The sequence below is a fragment of the Schizophyllum commune genome (assembly GCF_000143185.2).
Source record: "Schizophyllum commune H4-8 unplaced genomic scaffold SCHCOscaffold_18, whole genome shotgun sequence".
Lineage (NCBI taxonomy): Eukaryota > Fungi > Basidiomycota > Agaricomycetes > Agaricales > Schizophyllaceae > Schizophyllum > Schizophyllum commune.
Window position 1 is genome coordinate 1 of NW_026089555.1, and position 25,703 is coordinate 25,703.

At 58.9% G+C, this 25,703-nt stretch overlaps 7 protein-coding genes across 7 annotated transcripts; 2 read left to right on the plus strand and 5 right to left on the minus strand.

The window, feature by feature from the left end:
* Positions 1 to 618: 618 nt before the first annotated feature.
* Positions 619 to 2,513, minus strand: SCHCODRAFT_02707139 (uncharacterized protein; the record flags this gene model as incomplete). The annotated part of the gene is made up of 4 exons (XM_050347022.1): positions 619 to 1,461; positions 1,508 to 1,592; positions 1,645 to 1,673; positions 1,728 to 2,513. 4 exons carry the CDS (start codon positions 2,511 to 2,513, stop codon positions 619 to 621), a joined length of 1,743 nt encoding a protein of 580 aa, XP_050196909.1.
* Positions 2,514 to 3,338: 825 nt separating this feature from the next.
* SCHCODRAFT_02673821 (uncharacterized protein) lies at positions 3,339 to 3,910 on the minus strand (the record flags this gene model as incomplete). The annotated part of the gene is made up of 2 exons (XM_003026158.2): positions 3,339 to 3,830; positions 3,887 to 3,910. The coding sequence occupies 2 exons, from the start codon at positions 3,908 to 3,910 to the stop codon at positions 3,339 to 3,341; spliced, it is 516 nt and encodes a 171-aa protein (XP_003026204.1).
* Positions 3,911 to 4,302: 392 nt separating this feature from the next.
* Positions 4,303 to 6,671, minus strand: SCHCODRAFT_01176837 (uncharacterized protein; the record flags this gene model as incomplete). The annotated part of the gene is made up of 7 exons (XM_003026159.2): positions 4,303 to 4,374; positions 4,429 to 4,660; positions 4,710 to 4,750; positions 4,805 to 5,500; positions 5,563 to 5,611; positions 6,010 to 6,233; positions 6,297 to 6,671. 7 exons carry the CDS (start codon positions 6,669 to 6,671, stop codon positions 4,303 to 4,305), a joined length of 1,689 nt encoding a protein of 562 aa, XP_003026205.1.
* A 318-nt stretch (positions 6,672 to 6,989) lies between these two features.
* SCHCODRAFT_02673823 (uncharacterized protein) lies at positions 6,990 to 7,900 on the minus strand (the record flags this gene model as incomplete). Its single annotated transcript, XM_003026160.2, has 4 exons — positions 6,990 to 7,117; positions 7,183 to 7,391; positions 7,444 to 7,505; positions 7,553 to 7,900. The coding sequence occupies 4 exons, from the start codon at positions 7,898 to 7,900 to the stop codon at positions 6,990 to 6,992; spliced, it is 747 nt and encodes a 248-aa protein (XP_003026206.1).
* Positions 7,901 to 8,402: 502 nt separating this feature from the next.
* On the plus strand, positions 8,403 to 9,233 carry SCHCODRAFT_02522026 (uncharacterized protein; the record flags this gene model as incomplete). The annotated part of the gene is made up of 3 exons (XM_003026079.1): positions 8,403 to 8,663; positions 8,710 to 8,763; positions 8,808 to 9,233. The coding sequence occupies 3 exons, from the start codon at positions 8,403 to 8,405 to the stop codon at positions 9,231 to 9,233; spliced, it is 741 nt and encodes a 246-aa protein (XP_003026125.1).
* A 502-nt stretch (positions 9,234 to 9,735) lies between these two features.
* SCHCODRAFT_02603720 (uncharacterized protein) lies at positions 9,736 to 24,079 on the minus strand (the record flags this gene model as incomplete). Its single annotated transcript, XM_003026161.1, has 34 exons — positions 9,736 to 10,443; positions 10,492 to 10,565; positions 10,617 to 11,318; positions 11,397 to 11,909; positions 11,964 to 12,767; positions 12,826 to 12,837; positions 12,990 to 13,019; positions 13,073 to 13,129; positions 13,178 to 13,276; positions 13,331 to 13,387; positions 13,437 to 13,481; positions 13,529 to 13,702; positions 13,755 to 13,925; positions 13,974 to 15,811; positions 15,871 to 16,613; positions 16,665 to 16,718; positions 17,111 to 17,213; positions 17,273 to 17,697; positions 17,748 to 17,799; positions 18,120 to 19,066; positions 19,123 to 20,229; positions 20,277 to 20,465; positions 20,634 to 21,248; positions 21,300 to 21,637; positions 21,688 to 22,180; positions 22,232 to 22,276; positions 22,331 to 22,618; positions 22,667 to 22,855; positions 23,023 to 23,313; positions 23,363 to 23,413; positions 23,584 to 23,700; positions 23,754 to 23,789; positions 23,921 to 23,983; positions 24,029 to 24,079. 34 exons carry the CDS (start codon positions 24,077 to 24,079, stop codon positions 9,736 to 9,738), a joined length of 11,481 nt encoding a protein of 3,826 aa, XP_003026207.1.
* A 63-nt stretch (positions 24,080 to 24,142) lies between these two features.
* Positions 24,143 to 24,880, plus strand: SCHCODRAFT_01110308 (uncharacterized protein; the record flags this gene model as incomplete). The annotated part of the gene is made up of 3 exons (XM_003026080.2): positions 24,143 to 24,491; positions 24,539 to 24,720; positions 24,770 to 24,880. 3 exons carry the CDS (start codon positions 24,143 to 24,145, stop codon positions 24,878 to 24,880), a joined length of 642 nt encoding a protein of 213 aa, XP_003026126.1.
* Between the last annotated feature and the right edge of the window lie 823 nt (positions 24,881 to 25,703).

Below are 25,703 nucleotides of genomic sequence, written 5' to 3' on the forward strand. Positions count from 1 at the left end.
CCCTAACCCTAACCCTAACCCTAACCCTAACCCTAACCCTAACCCTAACCCTAACCCTAACCCTAACCCTAACCCTAACCCTAACCCTAACCCTAACCCTAACCCTAACCCTAACCCTAACCCTAACCCTAACCCTAACCCTAACCCTAACCCTAACCCTAACCCTAACCCTAACCCTAACCCTAACCCTAACCCTAACCCTAACCCTAACCCTAAGAGTGGCAGAACAGAATGGAGTGAAGGTTCTATTGGGCCGTCTAGCGAGGAGGACAACGTTCTTACCTTGTATTGATGCTGAACCAGGTTCTAAGGTGTTCCAATACGTGAAGGAAGCGTGGTGGACCTCTAAGCATGTGGGGATTCAACTTCATCATATTGTCCATCTTGTACAAAACATAGCAGAGCAGCAGCAAAAGAACTATGACTACATATATTGTCCAAAAAGTACGTCAGCACGGGATAGGGGAGCGATGAAACAAGAAAAAACCAAGAAGAAGAAATAACAAGAAAGTACGAAACAAAGGCAAGAAAAACGAGAATGAAGCGAAAACCAGAATATCGTCCAAGAAACAGTATGCCGAAAATATGTCCGTCCGCAACCTGTCCAACCAAGCCCGCCTACTCCTGAACTGCCTTGTCGACGTCCATGGCTGTGCCACCCTCCTCGCCACCTCCTGCCGCTGCGTCCTCCGGCACGTCCGACACAGCCGATGGTGCTTCAGCCTGGGCGCCGGGCGTCTCGCGACGACGCGGCGTCGCGGCATGAGCCTGCGGGCGCGCGGCGGCGACCGCCGAGCTACCGCGGAACGTCGGGACCACCGGACGTCCGGTGTCGGACCCGCCTGGGGCCGCCGACGTCTGCGACGAGGCCCGCGCGGAGCTGCCAGCGCGCGGTGGCGCGGGAGAGGGGCGGCCTGCAGAGCCAGCGGCGGGCGCCGAGGTCTCCGTGCCCATGCGCCTGCGCTTCCGCGAATCCTGCGACGACGGGGAGTCATCACGGGACCGGGCTGACGGGGTGCGCGAGTCGATGCGGGAGGGGGCTTGGTGAGGAGCGGGGGGGCGCAAGGCAGACGAAACGTGGGAGAGGGGCGGCAGCCGCGCGTCCAAGAGCGACATCCGCGCGTTCGCTTGCTCCAGAAGGCGCGTAATGTACCCTAGCCCGCTCAAGTGACCGTTGATCTGCTCCAGGCTTGTAGCCAGGCTGGTCATGGCGACGGGCAGCGTAGCCAAGAGTGTCGGATTGAAGGAAGCGGGGCGGGGTAGCGGCCGAGGTGGAGGTGATTCGCTACCGTCACCTGCCGATGCGATACTCGCGGCGGGCGAGGCACGTGAAGCACTGGCGTTGGTCGCAAGGCTACACTTTGCCTTCGTGGAGTTGCACCTTTGGCAGGCCCGGGTCGCGTTGGGAGTGTCGGTGCGTTTGAGACACTGGAACCCGTTTCTTCTGCACTTGTCGCAGGGCTACGCCGGTCAGCGCGGGGTAGTATGGAGAAGCAGAAGCGCTTACCGGGTCGTTGATCGCTGCGCGCGCCGTGGGCAACTCCTCGCTGCCCTTCACCTTTTCGGGATGGGCGCGGGACTTGGCTTTCTTCCTGAAACCATCGTGAGCGAACGACGGATGCCGATCTCGGGGACACTACGTACCCGGAGGCGTGAATCACAACGGTGGCAGCCTCAAAAAGAAAAGGATCAGCCGGAAGTCTCTGTCAAAGGCGGCGCAGACGTACCTCATCACCGCTGGCGTTCCCCGTGCTCTTCTCGTCATCGTCCTCCCCTTGAGCTCGGCTGGATGCGGCCCCCTTGGTGTTACGGCGCGTGGACTTTCGGACAGGGCGTGCTGATGTGCGCGCCGCCCGATTTTTGGGGGGCGACGGCGGCGGCGGCGACGGCGGGGCCGCAGCACGAGCCTTCCCCTTCCCGCGCTTGGCTTTCGTGGCAGGCGGAGGGTCCTCCGGCTCCATGTCGACATCTTCATCGGCGGTGCTAGGGGTAGGTGCTTCCGGGGAGGCGCGGGCGCGCGAGGCAGCGCGCTGCGAGCGGAACTTTGACAATCGAGAGGCTCGTGGCGATGTTGTGGGTGGTGGGGAAGGCGCCGGAGACGGCGCGGGCACAGCGGCAGGCAGCGCAGCTTGCGGGCGCGTAGTGGCCGGCGCGGAAGACGCTGGCGACGGCCGCGCGACTGGTGCGCTGGCTCGCACTGGCGCGACCGAATCCGCACCCCGATCGCCCTCGATCGCGGGGCCGGATGGCGCAGGAGGAGGGAGAGGTGAGGGTGCGGCAGGGGCAACCCTGGGTGGCGGTGCTGGCGTGTCGGATGGACGATTGGTGGGGGCGGTCAACGCGATGGCGGCAAGGACATCGGCCTGGAGGATTTCACCAGCGGCGCCAGACATGACTAAGCGGAGGTCAGCCCGGTGCTCGTCATAGACCCGCTGGATGGCCTCTGGATCGTTCCCCGCAGCGAGAATAGCGCCAATGGCGCGCAGCATCGCGGGGGAAGGAGCAGTGGACATGGTGGTTGAGAGCAAAAGTGAACATGCGCCGAGTATGACGCGGCTGATGCGTCTGCCACGTGGCGTGACGCAAGTCGTCAGCCACGCGGGCGACGGCGAATGCCGACCGTCTGCAGACCAACGGCCGCGAAGGATTAGGGAAACCTTCTTTCCAGATACTTCAACATACATTAGAAGTATAACATCAGTTGGATAGGTATAGGGTATCGATAGAATGTTATTGATGGGGTCAACACCTGGCACGGCCCGAATGCAGAGACCCGGCGGCCGCTGCCGCTTCCGTTTTGCTTCTGGGTCAGTCATCCCCGGCGCCGTCAGTGCATATGCCTCAGCCCACCCGCCGTCATAATGCCTTTGGACGATTGATGGACAGAAATGCAGCCGGCCCGTGCGGGGCAGACCTTGATATTTGCGTTTGTAGCGGTTTGTGGCGCAGTGGCGTACTAAGCGACTATCAACAAAGCCACAAGCGCGGCCGAGCCTGCCGACCGTGCTTCATGCGCACCCGCCTACACCTACATTCACGCGAGCTCTTAATGGTGGATATGTTGATGTGCGACGGCCGCGTGGGTCGCCCGCCGGATGCGAGTAGCGCGGTGCAATCCTAGGAACGGGAAAGTCAAACTCACAAACAACGAAACGAATTATATATTTGGCGGGTCCAAAAAGGATCACGGAATACTTGAATCCTTTTGGCCGTTCGGGTAGAGCCAGCGCCATCGGAGAAGATGTCTCGATTGTTGACGGGTGATGATTCATTGGGCGGGGCTTACATTCGACGCGTAACGACTGTGATATGGCCATGTCTAGACACCGCACCATGCCCTACACCGTAGATAACCACCAAATGAAGTATATAAGGATCATACTGTTTGAGTAGGCAATACGATGGGTCGGCGTCAAGACATTAGGATCGGAACCTAGCCACCTCGCAAACAGTTCAGCGGTATCCCAGCTCGGCAACGTCACCCCGTGTGATTGCTGAACGAAGTCACGGGCCAGAGCCCGTAGGGAATCGCTCATATATATCGCGTACGGCACAGCGGCTCCACTGTGAATGAAAGGATGCCAATATGGGTCACGGAGGGCCCGGGGTGGCGGGTGTACTGCCCCGACGACGTGGCACGTGTTGCAGGCCCCAAAGCGCCAATCCTCCTGAATTGCACGACGGAAGGCTGCGTAATGGCGCGGCCCCTCGTCGGAGAGGGTGGGACAGCGTATAGGCTCGTGGTCAGCCGGTCGGGGGTTGTCGCCCATGCCAGTGAGAAGATCGAGGACGATACAGATGCCGCAGCGGGTACGCGCCCAAGCGGCTATCTGAGGAAACTGCAGGTCAGGTCAGCATCGCTCACACGGGTCATGGAAAGACGCACCTTCTCAATGACTGGGAGAGGCATCTCAGAGTCCCAAGTGGGAAGAGCGAAGAGGTGACAATGCGCCGGACGCACGATTGCCATGCTGTGTTTACTTGGAAGGCGGCCGGTCGCCTAGTCAAACACGGAAAAATCATTGTAAACAACGTCAAACCGCCTGCAGCAGTTGCGCCGATCCGGCATCGCTGGCTCTGAAGAGGGAATGAGGGGAGCTCTCTACCGAACAGGCCGATCAGGTTTGCCGCATGGAATAATTGTCGACGGTGCTTGCGCCAGCGTATAGAGCGGTGGCGGTGCTTGTTATCATGGATTTAGGTACAAAGATAATGAAGATTGAATATGCTATTTACCGACTGGTCTCTATTCTGTCACTAAACCTGGTGCCTACTGCGCAGTACTATGAGGGCGTCGCTATCCTAGTCTGCCTCCCTGATATCCACGCCGAATGTGTCGGGTCCTACACTGCTTCCTACTTCAGGAGGGCGCATCTGTGGGGAGAGATCAGCGGCTACTCGCCACAAAGCGCCAGAGTGAAAGCCTACACTGTGGTCTATGCGGCGCACCAGCTCGCGGGCGGTGTCGGCCAGGACTGGTATCAGGGAAGCCCGATGACTAAATTCGGACGCCTGGAATGAAAGGCGCTTCATCGCCTCCAGCAACGCTACCACGTCCGAATCCTGCATGTGGATCGCCACATCGGATTCGACCGGAGGTTGAAGTGCCATGCTGACACCGTCGGAAGCTCGGCGCATCTCTGTTGGACTGTGCGGGATCCTGACCATCAAATGAGCGTATACATCATGGATGGGGAGTGATAACATACAACGGCGCTGACAGGAGGAGATCGCGCGGGTCCTCTGCTTGCTGCAAATTAAATGAAGTCAGATAGAGCATACTAGTCTGGGATTAAGCGCGCACCGTGTCTCGTGGGACGCTTTCCTGCCTTTTGATGGCGTTGACGCCGCTCGAGGCTCCTGGACCAGACATCGTGGCAGCCGATGCGGGGGGCGGAGCGGGCAGACCATCGTCTGTCGAGCTCGGGAAGTCATGAGCCGCGCGCGCATCCTCTCGCGACATAGAGCGGTCGTCGCCGGCCGCAGACGATGGATTGTTTAGAATGGCCGGAGGGGAGGGAGGCACATCATCGAAGGGCACTTGCGGAGGCGAGCTGGCCTCCGAGAGCATGATTGAAGGAGGCACGGCAAGCGGGCGGCTAGCATCGTGCACACTGGAGGAAACCACATGAGTCACTGGGGCCGCAGGCTCGGGCGGCTCTGTCGCCGTAGATGCCCTGTCAGCAGCACGATCCGCCTCCAAGAACGGCATGACGGCCGACAACGCCATAGAGCTGCAGGTCGGACCCAAACCCCCCGCTATGGCGTACTCGAAAAGATTGCGTTGCTGATCGAAGAACGTGCGCAGAGCCGCGCTGTTGTTAGTCTGCAATGCGACACGGAACCGGTCGACCAGCCCGTCCTGATTATCCATGATGTTTCGGAGGAGGAGCAAGACGCAATCTTGTCGATGACGTGAGATGTCGGCCAATGCCGCAGGAGGCTTACTCAGCAGGGCACCGGCCCGTCCGGCCGCCGGGGCGCACATGGCACGAATGCTCTGAGCAAGAAAGCGGGTTTCAGACGCTGCACGTCCGGAGGAGTAGCGCAAGCGTGACGTACGCTCTCCCACATTAGGATAAACAGCGGGCGATGGGCCAGAAAAATCTCCCTGATAGAATGATGTATCGACAAGGTAAATATGCTTTCGAAGAGTACATGTTATATTTACTGCAACTTATGGAAACGAAGAATGACCTCCGGCGTCTAGCTGGCGCAAGACCGATCCGAACGATTCCACAATAGGCAGATTCGCCGCCGTGCGTTCCACCTCCCTGATCAGGTATTGCGCCGCATCGTTGAAAGCCTGTACGGACCTTTCCTGTGAACGCGGGAGAAGATACCGGATGGCGATCCCATCGCAGCTGGCGCAGCATCCCTCTGTGGGAATGCAGCGCCTGCCAAGTGAGACGCACGATGGACAACCCTGGACCGGCATAAGCAAGCGGCGGGAACAGACTCTCTGGACATACCGGCGTACGCGCCGGTGGGGCATCGCGAAATGCTAACCCGGCTCCATCGGCTGTCACATACTCGTTCTCCTGCTGCGACTCACTAGGGGACGGCAGGCGGCGATACGGGGAGCTGCGTATAACAACCCGGCAGAAGTTCTGTATGGCTCCCTCCGCATCCGAGCCTGGCGGCGCGCCTCCATCACCCGGCGCGTCCCCGGTCTCGGCCTCGCTTGTGGGCGGTGTATTTGGTTCGTTGGGATCGCGGGGTGGGAGTTCGGGCTTATCAGGAAGCCCGCGGGCACGTCAGGACAATCATGAATATATGTGATGCGCGCGACTCACGTTCACGGCTAAGAACAAGTCCTGCAATTGATGAACAGGATAGCCAGCCTGGCTGGCCAAGTCCTCCACCTCTTCAAGGGGCCCGTACCCTGACTCTGATATACAAGGCGTAGGCAGGTCATGCCCGGCCGGTAGACCGTGCGGGTGCTCCAAGCGATAAACAACCGCCGCGTCGCTGACATCCTGAGAGTAGCGGGCCTGAAGGTCATCCACTGCATCTCGCAGGAGGGTATACAGGGTTGGGTCGGGTCGATCATTGCGCACGAACCGCAGTAGGTCGCCGATGTGTCGTTTGACGATCGCCACCCGATCGGAGGGATCACAAAGTAGGAAGAGAAGCACAGGTTTGGTCAAGTCGCTGGTCGTGTTTTGCATCGTGGCGGTTGAGGACAAAGCGCGCAGAGGGATCTATGATGTAATAACAGGCGTATGGACTGATGACATCACTATTGCAGCACGCGATATGAATTGATCAGAAAACCAGTCAAAACGGGCCGGCCGCAATCGGTTTGCTGTCGCGAAGGGCCAGGACAGACCATGCGTCCTGGGCTCTACAGACATGGATCTCTTGCAGACATATAAAGGTACATGACATGACGATATATGATCATTGTTTTTTCCCCGCCCTGAAATGTGTTCGCTCCAACGCACGGTCCTGTACGCGCTGACCACTGCCCGCCGCGATAGGGAAGGCTAGTCTGCGGAGGCCATCTCTTGGGAAGCAGCGGATGCGGCCACCGCGGCCGCGGACGCCGCCTCGTCGTTTAGCCTCTCGACGACGGCCGATAGCTGGGCCATAGCATATCCCATATCTGCCTCGGCTTGATTATCGGTCGTGTCGGCGCGGCGGCTGCACCACTGGTCATGGCACCTGCAGCGTACGCACCCCATTCGCGGCTGTCCGGGCGGTACCCTACATGCCGCATCCGCCCGGTAGCATTGCAAGCAACGCTGATGAGATCTATTATCACGCTGCGGTAGACAAGACGTAGGATACGCACCAAGCGAGGGACTTCAGGCCTAGTAGATCCGTGCGTCTTCTGGTCCCAATCGTACACTGCAAGCATGGCAAGTGTCCCTGCCGCACTTGGCTGGCTGCGGATCAGGGATCAGTACGGACATTTCAAGGAGGGAGGGCTAAACAAACCAAGACAATTGATCCTTCGGCTTCCCAAGCACGAACAACTCGTACAGTGCTTGTTGATCTGGCTGCTGTGGGTTAGTGTAGACCAAGGTCTAGTGGGTGTGTCACTCACAACAAGCTCGTCGAACAAACGCTGCGCGCCCTTCATGGGAAGGCCCGTAAGATCTGTCATCTTGCGGTGAAGAGCCGCTAGCTCCTTCTCCTCTGAAGGAAGCTCACGCCGTATATGTTTGTAGAACATGTCTGTCAAGTTCGCAATTTCCACCATCATCCGCGTGTATGTGGCTGCAGCCGCCATCTCCACCATTATCGCCAGATCGCGTTCGCTATCGGTGCTCTCCCGTACAAATCGGAGTAACTCATCAAGACAGTAGTGAGCGATACTGAACCGGTTCTCGTCATTGCGAGCGATGAAAAGCGAGGCCAGCGATGCACCGGTTAGGCCGTCTTCCATTTCCATGGTCGTGGTTGGAGACAAGGGCGGGCATCTGACTCATGACATCATACGGATCGAACCCCGATGCGGCGCTGGCATCAACCAATGGTCTGGGCCGGCCTGTGTATAATATGTTAGGTGCGTTTGCAAGGTATCCCGGCCGCGTATCTGCAGCGTGCGAGAAGAGTTCTACATGCGGGACCCCTCCGGCTCCTGCTTTCACGCCCCATTGTAGGCGACCTTGGCGTATCCCGGAGCCGGCCGGCCGCTTGTGCGCCGTGATTTATCCCTGTGTCTTGCTTGAGCCAACCGTCCTGGACAAGACATGGGAATTAGCAAACCTCGTACCATATAATCAATCTAACGGTCAGGGGAAGTACGCCTTACCATGTAGAAGACGTCAGCCGCACCACATGAAATGGCCGGTCGGATGGTGGGATAGCGCGCGGGACGTGCCGGGGCGGCACGTGTAAGGCCGTCTGTGCAGCGATCGATGACGCATGATGAAGCCGACCTGCCTTCTGCCATGACCCCGCCAGACGACTATCCGAGCCTGAAAGCCGCGGCCACTCACCTGGTCGAGGCAAGCAGGGAGGAGCAGCGCAAACTTGTGGATGAGCACTGGGACGTCATTACCGCACTCGCACGGTGGTCGCCTGAGGCGCCCGATAAGGAGCTATACGAGTCCATGAGCAGGCTTATCGAATCGACGTGGTTCGCTAGCTTCAAAGATCGCCAGCGCGCCGCCGATGTAGAAACCACGGACGGTGGTGAGGGGAACACGGAGGTGTGTAACAATATTCAAGCCCATTATCTTTACTAAAATAACCAAGAGTGAGGCAACGACGGAAGCGACTTTGGAGTCAGACAGTCCATGGGATGCAATGGTGCGTCGCGCATAAGCTGCATAACCGTGTCTGATCGTCCGTAGGACATACCAGCACTGATTGAGAGCGTCACGATGGTCGCCGACTCCCTCGAGCAACTCAACAAGTACCTTGACATCGCCCCCAACTTCATTGACGCTGCCAACCACCTCATCGATCACCTTGACGCTGCCGAAGCGGCCGAGGTTGCCTTTACCCGGCCGGGAGTACGCACGGCGCACATCGATCCATCCCTGAACACGCCAATGAAATACGGGGCGAGCCTGCACAACACCGCCCCCCTGTCCCGCAGTAGTACGCCCGCCTCCGCGTCCCTACAGGGATGCCCCGACATGCCTAGCCGCACGCCCAGCGTGGAAAGGACGCAGTCCGGGTCCGCCACCGGGCCTTCGTGCAGCCCTTCCCCAGCTCCGTCGAGCGTGGCGGATGCGAAGGCGCGGTCATTGTCGTGCGAGCGCGAGAACACGTAGGTAGCCTGTAGCTTCTATAGGACCGAACATATCTACCTTGGTCAATGCCATCATTTTCACTTCCGCTGAGCCTGGGCTGGGGCCGTCCACAACGTAGATGCCTGAGCTTGAGGCGTACAGAGTACCTCCGGAGCGGTAATATGAATACAGCAGGCCGTAGAAAAGTAAGCCTGTTCAGCGCACAGTCTGCCCGGGCATTCATCTGGGTCAGCGCGCCACCCGTCCAACATGGCTGAGCGTCGCTCTTGGCCCTCTGTGACTGCGTTTTACTAGCCTCCGCCGTCTCGCGATAGCACCCGATACGATCACAACGCTCACAAGCAGGGAAGCCTATTGCGGAAGCGCGAAGAGTATCGTAGCATGCAATCAATGTTACATAGTGAGATGTGAGAGCAAACATGGCCAAGACGAAAATATAGGACGAATTGTGTCGCAGATCGGGACGGAGCAAGTAACAACAATATTTAGAAAGGAGGTGTGGTAGGTGAAGTAGAATCTGCAACTAGTTTAGGACGCCATGGGCGGCGAGCTGGACTAATATGGGGTGAGACGGCTGAACGATGTAGCCAGCTTGGGCAGACGCACCGAGATATGTCTTGTCACCGATCTGGAACCGCCGGCGAAGCCACTCCATGAACGCCATGCCAGGAGCCTCGAAAAGCCTTTTCCCCGTTACCAGGCTGTTCGTTGCGGCCGGGTCAACGAGCCATCGGCAGAGTGATTCGAGTGAGTCCCAGGAATGATTATGCTCCGCAACCTGGAGGTCACAAAACGCATCGGCGTGAAGGGCAGCGTCCGACCACACTGCCCAAAGAGCGGGGAGCACAAACTCGAGATGAGGGTGGTTTCCTTTCGACCGGTTCGAATACGGTGGATGGATACGCCCGATCTTCGAGAAGTGACAGCTAAAGCACACGTCCATCGATCCATCGTCCCTGTACTGCGGCAGCTTGCGCAGCCACTGCCACTCCTGGCGACCGGGCGAGCTAGGGCACCACCACATCTCGTGTTCAATATTGGCTTCGTCGCGCGACGCCCACCGGCCGGACTTCCAAAGGACGAAGCAGTAGCCGCATGATTTTGGGCCGACCTCCTCCAGCAGGTCCTCCCAGTTCTGGAGCTGGTTGGCGGTCATTGCCATGCGGTCCATAGTACGCGCCTCGGCCGCTAGCACAGCATCCGCGAAGCCGTCGTGCAGGGCACGCTCGACCTGAGTGGCCGTTGCAGGAGAGTATAAGCGAGGAACAAGAGGCTGGACCATGTCCGGGCGGTGCGGGGCGTACTGATAGCGTCTCCGCCGCTCCCTATCGTCTCCGCTAAGCGCCCTATGTGCTGCTCAAAGTATGAGAAGCATGCGTCAGCGGAAGGGCACACAAACGTTACCTTGCAGGCAGAAGTGGCAGAGCTGCGCTCCGCGGATTCGGAAGCAGGTGAGCGGGACGCCATCGTTGAATATGTTGATGACGCGGCGTATGCATTTATTGGGGCTCGTTGGACTGAGCATGCTCGGCATACGGAAGAACAGGTAGTGTATGACGTGGTGTCCCTGCAGATTGCGTAGGACAGGGACTGCGTTAGAGCCAGGGAAGGAGGGATTGGGGAAAACGACGGAGTAGCCCACGCGCCCATCACGAGCGGCGCGTCCGGACTCTTGCAGGAAGTCGATGAGCGTGCGAGGAACGCCCCAGTGAAAGACGATGCGGATGTGCGGGAAGTCATTACCGCAGGCAAGCGCGCTCGTTGCGACAATACCGATGAAGGTGCCGGCCATCCAAGCATCTAGGCGGGCCTGAAGCTCTTCATCCGACACCTGGTATTCCTCGCTGTCCCGCGGTGCATGATAGCACTGCACCCCCAGCGCCTTGGCGAGGGCGTACGCTTCCGCAACAGAGGTAACGAATACAATCCAGCGGTCATAGAAACGCAGCTTGGCTGCGTCAGCGAACGTCTTGATTTTCGTCGCGGCGTCGTCAGGTTTAGGGCATGCTTTCTCGATGATATACTGGATCTCGGGGCGGTCGGCGAGGGTGCGGATGACGAGAGGGTTGGAGAGGCCGAACTCGTTGGTGTAGTAGGATATGGTATCTGGCGTACCGTTCGCAGTGAGAAGCACGAGAGGGGCCGCGACGTAGCGGATCTCTTAGATATCCTGCAAACGCTGACGGAAGTCCTGCGATGTGAGGACCATCTGGGCCTCATCGATCACGATACGCATTATCGGCATTCCTTCACCACACGCGATCCGTAGCGCCTCCATCCACCCTTTCTCGCGGCCAACGTCGACAGACACGAGAACCACCTTCGTGCCGACGGGAATTTTGCCGGCCTTTCCGGAAGAAAAGTCGAAGTACTTGACCTTTCCCTCCTTCAGGCGGCGCTCCCAGTCCTTCTTCAACGAGCGAAGGGGGACCATGATGACCGTCAACCCGTTCTCAGCGAAGGATGGGGCGAGGGCAATGACGGACTTGCCAGTCGACGTCCCCATGGCAACGATGATGTCGCGTCCCAGACGTAGAAGCGCGATGATAGCGGCCCGCTGCTCCAACGGACGCCAGGATGCATCGGGCTTGCCCAGGTATTCGCGAACAGGGATAAGGAGGTCGTCCACATCCATGTCCGACGCCGGATCGTAGGGGTCATCGAAGATGCATTCCAGCTCAATGGGCAGGTCGAATACTACCCAACGACATTAGAGAACCACTCGAGGAGGCTCGGAATGCAAGTACGTACAATGCATGGACGCCATGCGAGCGGGACTGTCTTCGTATTCAGCGGCAGATTGAAGCGCAAGGGAAAGGCCATCGAATGGGTCGTCCGGAAAGGTGTACGACAATGTCGCGCCACGAGGAATACGAGACTTGATGCGAGGCCCAGCGGGGGCAGCAGGCGCCTTGGCTGTGGACGTCCTGGTCGCCTGAGCGCTGGCGCCGGACGGGCCAGCAACGGGAGCGGCAACACGGGCAGGGTGAGTGGCGGCGCCAGCGATGCGAGATGGACCAGCGGGCGCCGGAGCGCGAGATGGACCAGCGGGTGCTGGAGCGCGAGAAGGACCAGCGGGCGCCGGAGCGCGAGATGCGCCAGCGGGTGCCGGAGCGCGAGATGAACCAGCAGGTGCCGGGGCGCGAGATGAACCAGCAGCAGGTGCCGGGGCGCGCGACGCTTCCGAGGCGTCGCCAACAACGCGAGACGCAGCGGCGCTGCCACTGCCGCCAGATGGACCGTCATCGCCACCGCCCACACCAGAAGGGCCCGCGCCGGGGGTATCGGCAGATGAATCGCCAGCGGCGGCCACCATGCGCGCATGGGCAGCGAGCCTCTCACTTCTGCCTGGACGGCCTGCGGTCCTCTTGGCTGGAGGGCGGCGCACAGGTGACGATGGAAGAGCCACATGTGCAGGGCGCCGAGCCGGAGGGGCGGACAGATCTATAAGCTGTGACCTCTTATTCAGAGCTGGGATCGGCGGAGGCGGGACGCGGGACGGAGCGGCCGCCAATCGCTCGATAGCTGCGGTGTGCCTCGTGCTCCCTCGCACGTCTACACCAAAGTCATTTAGAAAGCGTTGGACACAATTGAGGAGGAGAGAACGGCTTACCGCGGACGTGATCTGCAGCAAGGAACGTGTGAGCTCAAGTGACGAGATCAAAAGAAGAGAGAAAAAGGCACTGACGCATGGTACCATCCGATCCGCCATGAGCGCGCAAGGCTACAACGATGGTATTGTAAGTTCGGGTCCAGCGACTATCCACAGGCACGCACCAGTTACGCGCCCCGTATTTTGCGGTTCTACTACACGGCGCATGAGAAAATCCATCCGCAAGAGCGACGGGCCTCGGACGTACCGATCTCAACTTGGCTTGAGCTTGGAACATCAGACATAGGAGCAAAGAGAGGGTTGCCTAGCGACGGTCAGTTGCATGGAGAGTGCACAGACCAATGATACTTACTGTCCAGGCGAGCCTCTTTACGAGCTGCTTTACGCAACTTGCGAGGATTAGCGGAAGATGCGTCAGCATGACCTTGTTTGCGCGCAGGGCGTGGGAGAGCTAAACATGGATTTAGCGAATCGAACACGACAATCATGCAGAGGGATGGCGCACATGTGAAGGGAGGAGGCGGTGGAGATGACGCAGCGTAGAGTGTTCCACGATACCGATCTGAGGGACGCAATCAGGTATATCGCAGGCCGGCGGTCGACAAACGAACCGAAGCCAGGGGACTCGGCAACAGCGTCCTCCGGAGGAAGTTGGTCTGGGTCAATCAGAACAGAGAACGCATGAATGCGGGGACTGACCCACCAAAAGGCAGTATAGGAGTACCGCCAGCTTCGGGAGGGTTCGCTTCGTACATGTCTTGATCATCAACACCCTGGACGTGCATCTCTATGTCGTTGTCCCGATCGAGATCGGGTACATGCTCAAAGGCGTCGCCGAGTGCACGGACCTCTCTCCTGGCGCGCGGACGAGGGGCGGCTGCGCAGAGTGAGCGAGGGGCTTCTGTCTTTATCTGAATTAGCACCCTTACCTGTGTCATATGCCCCTGGCGGATTGCTTGCCGGCGGTGGAGGGCTCTGCATAATTTGATCGTCTTCAAACGCAACTTGCTGAGGGGCGGCATGAGTGCCATGTCCGTAAGGTCGAGGTGATGGAGTGCGAGGAGGCAGTTGGGGAGGCTGGAACGTCGGCTTCGGACGGCCTGCGGGCGAATTAGCTGCAAGAACGCGCTAAATCGTGGAAAACACACTGTGAGGTGAAGAAGGAGGCGGCTGCGCGCCTTGAGCAGTAATCATGGTGAATAGTTCTTCCTGGCGGGTGGCAATTTGGGACACAGTGGCAGACAGTGAAGTCATGGCGGATACGAGAAAGTTGATACTGTCGGCGTTGACGGCAGCTGCGGCCGCCGGCGCGGGGGGGGGCGGTGGAGGAGGAGGAGGTATGGGGGGCGGTGCGGGCGGAAAGACGCTGTCATAGTAGTCGGAAGTACACTCGTCATATCTGCGCAAATGTCCACCGGGGATGAGGCGCAGGACATCGCGGCACCAGCGGTCGCTATTCTTGAGGTAGTTCTTGACGATGGACGGCGACAGCCCGGATAGCACGGCGTGCGAGAGACCGTAAATCTGATTCGAGATAGCCGCAGAGTGGCCGGCTTGAAGCGCGTCAATTTCCTCTGCTACTGAGAGCTCCGCAGATGCATCACGAATCTTTTCACGATTGACCGAAATATAAATATGCCGCCAAGAGTTGAGTCCGAGGCGCCAGCCAAGCACGCGACCGGAGGCATCACCTATCGCGTCGCTGAGCTTCTCGCTCGTGAACAGCGCGCCGTTATCCATGAACAGCATGTCCCGGTACGCTTTGGGAAGTCCCTTCTGGAGCGGCCAGAGGACCGATGCAAAGTACGCGGCGATCGGGCGGAGGAAGAAGTGGATGCGGGCGATGAGGTCACCGGCTACACCGTCGAGAGAACAGGGAATGACCTTGTCGTGCTGGAAGAGGTTCGTCGTCTTGTTGTACTGTCGGACGAGCGCGATGCACGTCGAGAAGAGGAACAGGTTGCGAAGACGGTACGCGGTATTGCGGGCGAGGAGCGCGCACATCTCCGTCCCTCTGGCGGGTCCGCCGCTGCTCATCTGAACAATGACCATGATAAGCTTCTCGAGCTTGGCAAGCTTGCGCATCCACCAACGCGCCCGGTCGGTGTCAAGGCCGAGACCATCCTCCCTCTGGAACTTGAGCTTCGTCGACGAGAGAAAGGCCTTTGCGAAACCTTGGGAGAGCGCCTGAAGGGAGGGGTCATCCTCCGTGTTGGTAAACGAATAGCCGGGCTTGTTCTCCTGCAGGTTGTCGACGAACTTCGCGTACGGGACCGTGGTGTCGAGGCCCTCCGTGAGTTCGTCGAACAACTTGATTGCATCACGGTGCAACCGAGTAACGATGTCGCGGATCTGCGGGACGCTGATTTTCTGACCATGATAGAGAAGCTCCTCATGCGCTTCGTCGTCCGTCCACCAGATGCGCGGCAGCGCGAGGGTGTTGTACGCGAGAGCTGTAGCGTAGTGCTGGAGAGAGCGTATGCTAGCGAACGCCGAGAACTCGTTCTCCTGCACGAAGCGGAGAAGGGGCTTGACGGCCGTGAACTGGTCGAACGCAGTCCTCTCCGTAAGTTGCGTCTGCAGCTCGAAGATGGTGGTCAAGCGGATGCCGCGCGTGAGATGAGCGAGGGTGCCGGTAAGGTCCTTCTCGGTGACAAAACTCCCATCCTCCTTCTTGCTGGCATAAGTGAGGAAGGCCATCGTGGGATCGGCGAGCGAGTTTCCCTGCTGATTGCGGCGCCACTCGCGGAACCAGACTTCGGTCAGCACACGATGGACATCCACTATGCTCGCACGTTTAGGATGGTCTTTGGGGAGACGAAGACGCTCTGCAAGCCGGTCGACGACACGGGACAGGGTGGGGTCGGTGGGAAGAGCTAGGTCCTTCGGGTCGCGCATCAGCATTGCAAGCAGGCGGATAACAGGAACAGCGTAGGCCTCGTCGGACGGCTGGGTGATCGTGTGGAACGGTTCACGATTGATGCCCCTGCGAGTGCAGGCATAGTCAGGCGCATGCAATGCAGGTCACGAACTAGATCAACGTACTTTGCGGGCTCAGGCGTGTTGATATGCTGGCGGACGAGGGCGTCCGTGCTGTTGATGAGGCGGATTGCCTCGTTGAAATACATGCGTACTAGCGCGACCAAGCCCGGGAACTCTTTCTCCGTCGGGAAAGCGGTAGCGGCGATCAGAATGGCATCATCAATGGGCTCGGTGTGAGTGTGCCACAGCGTGTGGAGCAGGAGTGGGCTGACGAGGCGGACATCGGTAGGGACCTCCTGTGGCTCGGACGCTTGGGCCTTCTCGAAGTCGTGGAACGAAGAGAGAAGCGGGTTCGAGGTAGAGGGAGGAGGGGCGACGCGAATGTACTCCTTTCTATATGGGCGCTGGACCTGCGCTTTCTCGACGACCGGAGCGGTATGGCATTTCTTCTCTCTGACATGCTGGGCGGTGTGCCGACGCTCTTTCCGCACAACCGTGCAGCCTGTGCAGACGTAGGCCCACTTGACGCTGATCCCAGCGATGAATGGGCGCGCCGTCTTAGCTGGCTGGATGGGAGATTCGTTGGGGTGTGAATCAAGGGCTACGAGCTTCCTGCGATACGCCTTGATCTGCGCCTGGTCGGCAACTGCACGGCGGCCGGTCGCGTGGTTCTTGTTTTGGAGATGCGTGGCGACATCGCGTACGATACAGTCGCACTTAGTGCAGATCGGGACCCGCTCGACGCGGTTGTAAATGAACGAAAACGGTTTAAATTCATCCGGCTGTTCCAGGGAATTATCGTAGTTCTGTACAGTGAGAATTAGCAACACAGATGTGTTGACTGGAATGCCACGCACAAAGGGAAAGGCGGGCCCAGCCTGCGATGGCCTGGGCAGTGTAGACGACGAGGACTATTGTGAGAGTAAGTTAAAGAGACCGTGAAAGATCAGAGGAATCCACTCACCGATCCGGCGGCGGCCATGGTGAGACGAGGGGGCGCTAGGGCGGTGTGGGGGACACGACGAAGATGGCGGTAAGAAGAGAGACAGGCAGGTGAGAACGCATGGGCAGCCTCGGATGATGCCGGTGCGATAGCGAGGGAACGGCCGTCCGAAGTCACACGAAACCTTATGCGACGGAGACAAGCCCCTGTTCGGGCAGCGCAAAAGCGGTAAGGTGGCAATGCGATGATTCAGGCCGAGGCATTCGGTTATGGTTATTGTGGAATATATGACGTTCAGAGTAATGATAATGCGTAAAATGTGCGTTCGGGAAATGAAAAGATTGTAGCGCGTCAGCATACGGCGAGGGCGTGCCTCTGCTGGCCCTCTGACCAATCCTCCGGGTCGCCCCTCTTGCTCTCAGTCGGCTTTATGACTGGCTGGAGCGGCTCAGTGTCAGTACCCCTGCAAGTGCAGATATAGTCAGGCGTATGCAATGCAGGCCACGAACGAGATCGACGTACTTTGCGGGATCAGGCGTGTTGATTTGCTGGCGAACGAGGGCGTCCGTGTTGTTGATGAGGCCGATCGCCTCGTTAAAGTACATGGACACAGAAGCGACCAAGCCTGTGGCCTCTTCCTCTGTCCGAAAAGCGGTAGAGGCAGTCAGAATGGCATCATCAAGGGGCTCGGTGGGAGTGTGCCAGTGCGTGTGGAGCAAGAGTGGGCTGATGCGGGGGACGTCGGTATGGTCCTCGTGTGGCTTGGACGATTGGGCGTTTCTGAAGCGGTGGGAAGGCGGGAGAAGCAGGTCCGAGGTAGAGGGAGGAGGGGCGACACGGACGTAACCCATTCCGTGTGGGCGCTGGACCTGCGCTTGCTCAACGACCGGAGCAAGATGACTTTTCTTCTCCCTGACGTGCTCGGCCGCGTGCCAGAGCACCGACAGCTGCAAGCATGGGTTAGAGCGACGGTGAACGATCAGAGAAATCCCCTCACAGATGGGAGAGTGGACATGGCAAGCGGAACGGGCCCAACCGCAATGTGCGATCTGCAATGGTGATGGCGGTAGGAAATGAAAAAGGCAGGCGAGATCGCCTGCGCAGCCCTTATCGGATGCGATCGGCGCAAAACGGCCATCCCACGTCACGGATGCTGGTACCCGATACGGCCCGACTCCAGGCGTGCTTACGCGTGAGGTAGGTGCGCCCTAAATGAGGCAAAAAATGCGGTAAAGCAACGCCAGCTCATTCAGGCGAGCACGCTCAGTTATAGGTATTGTAGAATATGACATACAGCGTAACAATAATCCGGAAAGTAAACGCGCGGTATCGGAGGTGGAGAGACACTCAACATACGACAAGGGACTACCTCTTCCCGCTTGCCTTCTTCTTGACCGCGTCGCTCTTTCTGCTCTTGGTCTTCTTCTTGGCCGGCGCGTCTTTCTCACCCGCTGGAGAACCATCATCTGACGGAGAGCGCTCGCGGCGCTTAGACGACGATGCTCGCGATCCCGCGGAGCTCGCATCGCGGGAGGGTGGGCGGGGGAGCGCGGGTATACCATAGACGCGAGAGCTGGTGGCACTCTGAACGGCCGATGACCCGCTCGTCTCGCTCTCCGATGCAGCGCCCTGGATATCGCTTGGCGCGCGAGGCTGACGCGGATGGCTGCCGGACGCGGAAGCATGACTGCCTTGTAGAGGGAAGAAGGACGGGATAGGAGGACGCTCCTGCGAGCTGTCATTGCGAACGAACTCATCGCTCTTGTAGGTCGGCCTCTTTCTGCCCTTTGTGCGAGTGGGTGGTACGGGATTGAGAGCCGGTGGCCCGCTGGAGAGCGGTCGTGGCGCCCGCCCACGCTCTACTGCCGGTATGCCAGTGCGCGGGTCCGCAAGGGTGGCGTGCGTCACGGAAAGCTGGGTAGACGAACTGCGGGACTCCTCGAATGGGCTCGACGTACGGCGAGCAGTCCCACGTGCGGCCTCGGCGGCGTCCGTAGAGGATGACACGGCCGACCTAGCACCCGCGTCAGATGTCGCGTCCTTCGTACTGCGCCCGCGAGACTTGGTCGACGCCGTGCGCTTCCCGCTCTTGGGCTTCCCCTTGTTCGCGGCCTGTACCTCCGACGGCTGCAAGACGCTGACGGAGACACCCGCCTGCCCCTTCTTATGTGGGACGCCGTCAAGAAAGGCTTGCAGCTCATCAGGGGTAGCCGCGACGCCAGGAAGGGGGACCTTGCTGAGCAAGAGCGCTGTTGCGGCCTCCCGATCCTCTGTCGTCTGCCCGCCATGGAAGTGTGCGATGTACTTGCACGTCAGCTGGAACATACGCCATGTGAGAAACTCAGAAATGCATTATGGAGGGGAGTGCGTACCTCATGCACGTGACGAAGCGCGGCCAGGAGGTCTTCAGGGATTGTCTGCCCGCCGCGTGCATCGACGCAGGGGACGAGCTTCATCTTGCTGGTCAAGAAGGTGCGCGAGTAGTCACTGAGCCCTTGAGCGCTCGCCTGGGCTTTTTCGATTGCGGAGTCGTCAAGGGAACGGAGGATGCGCGCCTCGTCCCCCTTGAAGTGAGATGTCGTGGGCTCAAATGCAGGATGGATGGCGTTGGTGGACCGTGGTAGCACAATCGAGGGTGGAGGCACCAAAGCAGCCTTGGTCCGGCGGGAAGCACGACCGCCGCGTGCGGCCCGGTCGGTGGCGGCGCCTCCTGCGCCACTGCCACTCTCCTCGGGACCACTGGCGGGGCCGTTTGCGCTGGCGTCAGCGCGCTCCTCGGGAGCGGCGGCCTCGTCGTCGGGCGTCGTCAAATCGTTCTGGGTGTACGCAATGCTGTTCCACTCCTTGCTGGGCATACGGAACGCATAGGCCGCAAAGGTGCCGGAAGTCTCCACGGCATCAGGTGAGGGCGCAAAGGCTGCAGCGTGCGAGAATGGGGTGAAGGGCTCCGGCAAGTAGAGGCACTCCGTGACAGCGGTGCGTACTGCAATGAGCAGGTTGGCCATGATCTCGTGGCTAGGATGGTCGAGGAATATGCGGGTATACGGAGCGGCATAGAACGCATCCACTACGGCAGTGCAGACCGTCTTCTGGTACGACGCAGCGCTCGAGGAGTAGGATGGAAGCTCGGCAGCACGACAGAGTACCCCGTGCGGCCACAGCCGTAACATGTGCACGCAGGTCGACAGCATCTCCGGGGCGTCATCCGACGCAAGGAAGGCATCCGGGACGGTGTCGAGCTTGAGGTACTGCTGTACGATGCTGTCGGGAATCTGGTGCTCCGTTTCGCATGCGCGTTGCTGGTCCCTCCTGCGGATTGGGGCCCATTGCTTCCACCAGCCCTTCAAGACGCCCCCCAGAGCGTCGGCCATGGACAATGGGTCGTCGTGATTGTCCTGGAACGTCTGGACGCCCGCAAGATCGCGCATGAGACTGGCATCTGTGAGGAACGGGCCACTCTGCAGGACGAAGCTGAGGATCTGTTGCAAGGTCAGCTGAAGAAGGCGAACCGATAGACGTCACGCACACCCATGATGGCGGTGTCTAGCGCCAGAGGAAGGCCGTCTGTGGATCCGACGTAGCCGAGCTGCTGGGCATGCTTGATCGTCCATGCGCGGAAGAGATCGAATGGTGACATGAGGCTGATGATCTTGTCGGATGTCGTACCGGGCCTTATAGGCTGCGCGCATAGTCCAGGTATGACCATGGACATTGTCTGGGAGTTGGGTTAGGTCTTGAATCGGAGACGCGGCACGTCGCACGCGAAGCCACCATGACCGATCCATCGTCGCAGGATCTGCCTTTAGCAGCTGCGCGATTTGCCGGAGGGTGGCGGCCGCGCAAAACGCTAAGCGAAGCGGTCGAACCCAGCTTAGATGCTCACCAGTGTAATATGCCACTTGGCGACCACGCCCCAGTGATCCTGCGCGAGCTCTGCGATCAGGAGATGAAGGATCGACGGGCAGAAGACGGGTATTCGCGCGCTCCACCTCATCGGCGTGATGGGCGTGGTCGTGGAATCGAGAAGAGAAAGGGCGTAGATGAAGTCGGGAAGGGTCTGCAGTGAGAGAGTGTTGATGTCCTGGGCAATGGCGGGCGGATGTTCACGTGTGAGAAATTCCCGCAGGGCCGTTTGGAGCTTGCCGTGCAGCGTTCGGTAGGCGCCGCGCATAATGGCCAGCCACTCGGGCCCTTCTTCCCATTTGGTAATGTCGCATGCACCGTCGAGGAGCTGGTTTCTGATCGCGGCCATGAACGCGTGGTTAGGGATGGTGGCGAAGACTTCCTCAGCAACAGAAACAACGATCTCGCAAACCAGGAGGACTGCATCCTTGAAGCGCGACATGCGAATATCATTCCACGACAGGTCCTGCTGCGCGAAGAACTCGGCGACGTCCGGATCGCCGACCGCGCGATCAAGCACGTTGTCGACGGTGAAGCGGACGTGCATTCCGACAAAGAGAAGCGCCTTCAAGCTCATCCAATAAAGCGAGATGACCTGATATTCTCAATCAGCAAGAAGACGTGCGAGAGGTGCAGGGCTTCATACCGTGATAAATCCCCGGCCAAGAATCAAGTAGGCGCGGACGTTGAACGATGCGGCCAGAGTTTCGGCGTCACGTGTGAACGGCCGGCAGGCGGCAAAGTCGGGCAGCATCTCGCGCGCCTGTTGCTGGCTAGTCATGATGATCTTGACGTTCGCGCTGTACGCATTGCTCGTGGCCTCGCCGTAGACAACCATCCGCGCGGACTGCCCTCTAGCGTAGAAGAGCTGGAGCATGAGGCGGTACAGCTGCCGCGAGTCCGAGTCACCAAGTACGCCCATCTTGTTGTTCGTCACGAGGTCGTGGACAAACAGCTTTCCATACGGAGACTTCTCCAGCACGGCTGAAGATAGGTTATTGAAGGCAGTAGTAGTCAGGCAAAGGAATACGTACATTGTCTGAAAAATATGGCGGCGCAGACGCCATCCCCTTTCGGATCCATCGCACGCTTCAGCAGGTCAGGCGTCCACACTGTATCATCGTACCGCCGGCCCTCGAGTCCCTGTGACGCCCAGAACACAATCCGCTGTGCCTCCGCACGGTGGTTGCCATTTGCCTGAAGTGCCGTTCCAGCCGCGCCATCGAGGAGCGTCACGAGCTGGAGCTCAACGTCCATGCGCAGAGTCAAGGACGTCTCGTCAATCATGCCATCGGGTACGATAATGACGATTGCGTGCTCGGGGCTGCGCGGCCGGAAGTTGCCCGTTCGTATGAGCTCGAAGAACCGCTCAAGGTTGGCTCGGTCAATGTCGCGGTTACCGTGCTGCGTAGTCAGAACTACCCTGTGCGTGGGATAGCCCAAGTCTGGCCGCACGACGCAAACGAGGCCCCAGCCCATGCAGGATGCAAGACGCAAAATGGTCAGTGCTGCTTCACGCTCACGGTCCTGTGGATGTCTCAGCTTCGCATAAATGACGGGTAGAGATAGAAAACGCACGGCCATCGTGGGGAATAGCTGGTCCGCGCCGTCGTTGTCGTTGAGCTTTACGAGGAGTGAGTACATGCCTGGTCTGTCTTCTTTGTGACAGCTACTCACGTCAACGGTAGCGGCTGCGACTAGCCTGCGCGGGGCCGGTGGGCGAGGCTTCGGGATGCTCTTACGAGCGACAGACGGACTCGGAGTAACAGACGGTCCTGGCGCGACAGACGGACCGGAGGGAATAGATGGACCAGGAGCAACGGACGGACCCGGAGCAACATTCAGGGATGGCGGCGGCAGCTGCGAAACACTGGGACTGGGTGAGGGCGGGTGGGCTGCGGGCAGCGCCTTTGGTTTTGGTTTGTACCCGGGTGGCCTGGGTAGCTCTTCCTCGAGTTCAATGTCCTGGGAGTTGCTCAAAACAAAGGCTTAGGAAAGAACAAGCCAACGCACGAATGTATTCCCTCGATCAGGCGGTGGGTTCTTGTGGGTGCGGGCGGCCGGCGTATTATCACTGAAGAGCCATCCCATGTCAGGTGGCGGAGGCTGAGAAGCCATTGGAGAAGCAGGATCCTGGCTGAGTGCCGCAGGAACCGGGCGGGGAGGAGAGTTGCCGTCGCTGTCCAGTTCAGGCTCTGTAGGCTGCGCTTCGTCAGTGAGGATTAGATGACGAGCCGGCAGAGCGCACCACAATGCTTTCCCCGCGTCCGCGGGTACGGTGAACCCCGTCCTCATCGCCCATCTCCGCATCCTTATGCAATCAGGGTCAGCATAATCACACAAGCAAAAATGAGGAGTGATCCACGCACCTCTTCTGCGTCCGTGCCGTTCCTATCCAAATCGTCCCCTTCTACACTGCTGCTCTCGTCGTCCGCGTATTCCAGGGCGTCCTCATCATCGGTAACACTGTCATTGTTGTCATTCTGCTCCATATCCGCTTCCTCAGCCTCGCCCTCGCCTGAAATCTCATACGCCTCCTCTCCATCCACACCTTCTTCCTCCCCATCCACACCTTCTTCCTCTCCTTCCTCCTCCTCCTCCTCCTCCTCCTCGTCCGTTGTGGCTTCCAGCGACGTCGCAGTGTCCGGCCGTGGCTGATTCTGCTGGCGCGTCAGAGGCGATCTGCAAGGTGGATGTACGGATGCGAACCAAGGCATCCTGGCGAGCATCCCTCTGAGCGTCATTGAGACCTGTTTGAATCTAGCAGACTGTTAGCTGTGATCAACGCTCAATCGCAGATGGTGTACGGACCCCATCGATCTCCATAGCGTTGGCCGCCCTCCAGAAACTCGATGATAGCCCGTCGTCCTCGGACCCGAGCTTGAGAGGTGCTGTGAGCGGGCGGTCCGGTATGGCCGATGCGTACGTACCGATTTCTGGGTAGAGGTGCGGATCGGGTCGTCGGATAGCTCACGGGGGTTTACAGTCTCCTTCATTTTTCCCTTGCCCCGGGTGAGCTCGGGTGGTAGTCCGAGATACGCGGGGACCTATAAACATGCCCTGAGCCAGTGCGCATAGCGTGCAAACAGACAAAGCGTACCTGGTTATTTTTCACGCGCGGGACCAGCTTGTCTCCCTAAAATAAAGGTGTCAAGCGTCGTTCTGTGCAGCTGGGCGAGTCACGCACCACGGGGGTGTGACTTCCTCCGTCGGCGGTCTTCTAATAACCGTCAGGACGAGCACGCAGGCGGTGCGCACATCACTCACAAAGGTCGTGAACGCTTGCTTCAAAGGAGTGGTATAGGCGGCCGAGGTTCCAGGTTCGGGACCCTAGGAGGCGTCAGCAATCAGCCTCCCGGTATATAATGGACGTACCGCCTTGCCCTTCAGCTTTTGAACCTGCTGCTTCGGTGTCTTGCTGCTCATTGTGCGATGACTGCTGATCACCAAGCGATATGTGGGGTACGAGCTCTGTGTGCACTTATCAGTATGGGCCCCGTCAAGTCCAAGATGAGGAGCTGGATTATCACGACCGAGAGCTTACCAGCGGCCCTGGGGACAACGATTGCAAGACGCAAGCTGCCTTGCGGACACCTGCTGGGGAACGTTCACACGCACGGGTGCGGCCGGGACAATAGGCGGCCCGGTCTACCATGCACGTGGACAAATGTTGTTTCGTCTTCTGAGAAACTCCAACTGGACGAGAACATTATTCTGCGCAGTGCCATCATTGGCAAAGACATGACTTCCGGCCTCGCTGTTTTCGCTCTGGACAGAGATGGGGGAGATGTAGAGTGCTGGACTGGGAGGGCTGATCTTGCCTCGTACGCGCTCAAAGGTGCGTGGCAGGTCTTCCGATTAGGCTGATCGCTGACCAGGACGTAGAGCCCCTCAAATGTGATCGAACGACGATGACGATGGCTGTTGGGCGACCGGATCCAGACGCGGCCGGTGCCATCGCTCAACATGGGTGCACCGGCGTCTTACCTGCAGTATCGGATGGTCAAACGGATGCCCCGGGCGCACCGTACAACGAGGGGAAAGGGACACATGCAATGGCAAGGACGGTACGCTGATCTGCCGATCTGAGAGAGCGCTTACTGACCCGGGTTGAAGGTTGTGAATGGGACTGACTCGGAGAAGGAACCTACGGTGATCGCGCTGGTAGTGCCGGCCACAATGCACCGGGCACTCTGGGATGCGCGTCGTGCCATGTATCTTATGTAGCGTAGGAATGCGACTGTAGTCTGACTTGATCCGAAATGTTTGCACGTCCTCTCCCTCTCAGCTACCTTTAACAAAGCGTAATAAGGCGAGCGATGGCTGCCTTGCGCACCATCACACGTTTTGTGATCAGCAAAGATGGTTCCCACAGCGGCTGTGCGGCCGGCCCGCGACTTGGGCCTGGTGACCTATACACGTGAGTGGGACCGGCCCGACACTGTGGCCGGCCCGCGTGTGCGCCAAGCATGTGAAACCGGCCGGTCGGAGACTCAGCCACGCACGCGCTTGCAGCACAATCACATGCGCTGGTCAACGAATTAAGGAAAATAGTTGGTTAAAATGGAACGAGCCGCAGAGTGCGTGCATACTGGCAAGATCATGTGCTTTACCTGAAGTAACGGATTAACCAGGACAACGCGTTAATTCGAGCAGCATTGTATGTATTCTGCTTGACCATCCAACGTGACGATTTAGCACGTTCATCCCGCTAATCCGTGGAGAGGATGTGAGCTCGGATTAACCAAAACACTTGCTTAATTCGGAAGTAGTGTACTCGTACAGATGACAATTATTGACGTGTAGGACAGAGCTGAGTATTGCAATATAACATCGTTCTTGCCTCCGTTGACATACCTTATCTCGGAGGGCGGGATGGAAGGAATTGTGTAGGACGGATTAGTGCATTCATCCCACTAATTCGGCAACCTGCGTGGCCGGACCAGCTTACCATTGCAACAATACATTGTGCCTGCATTTGTTGACATACCTGTCCTATGCGGGCAGGATAGAAGGAATCATGTAAGGCGGATTAGTGCGTTCAGCCCGC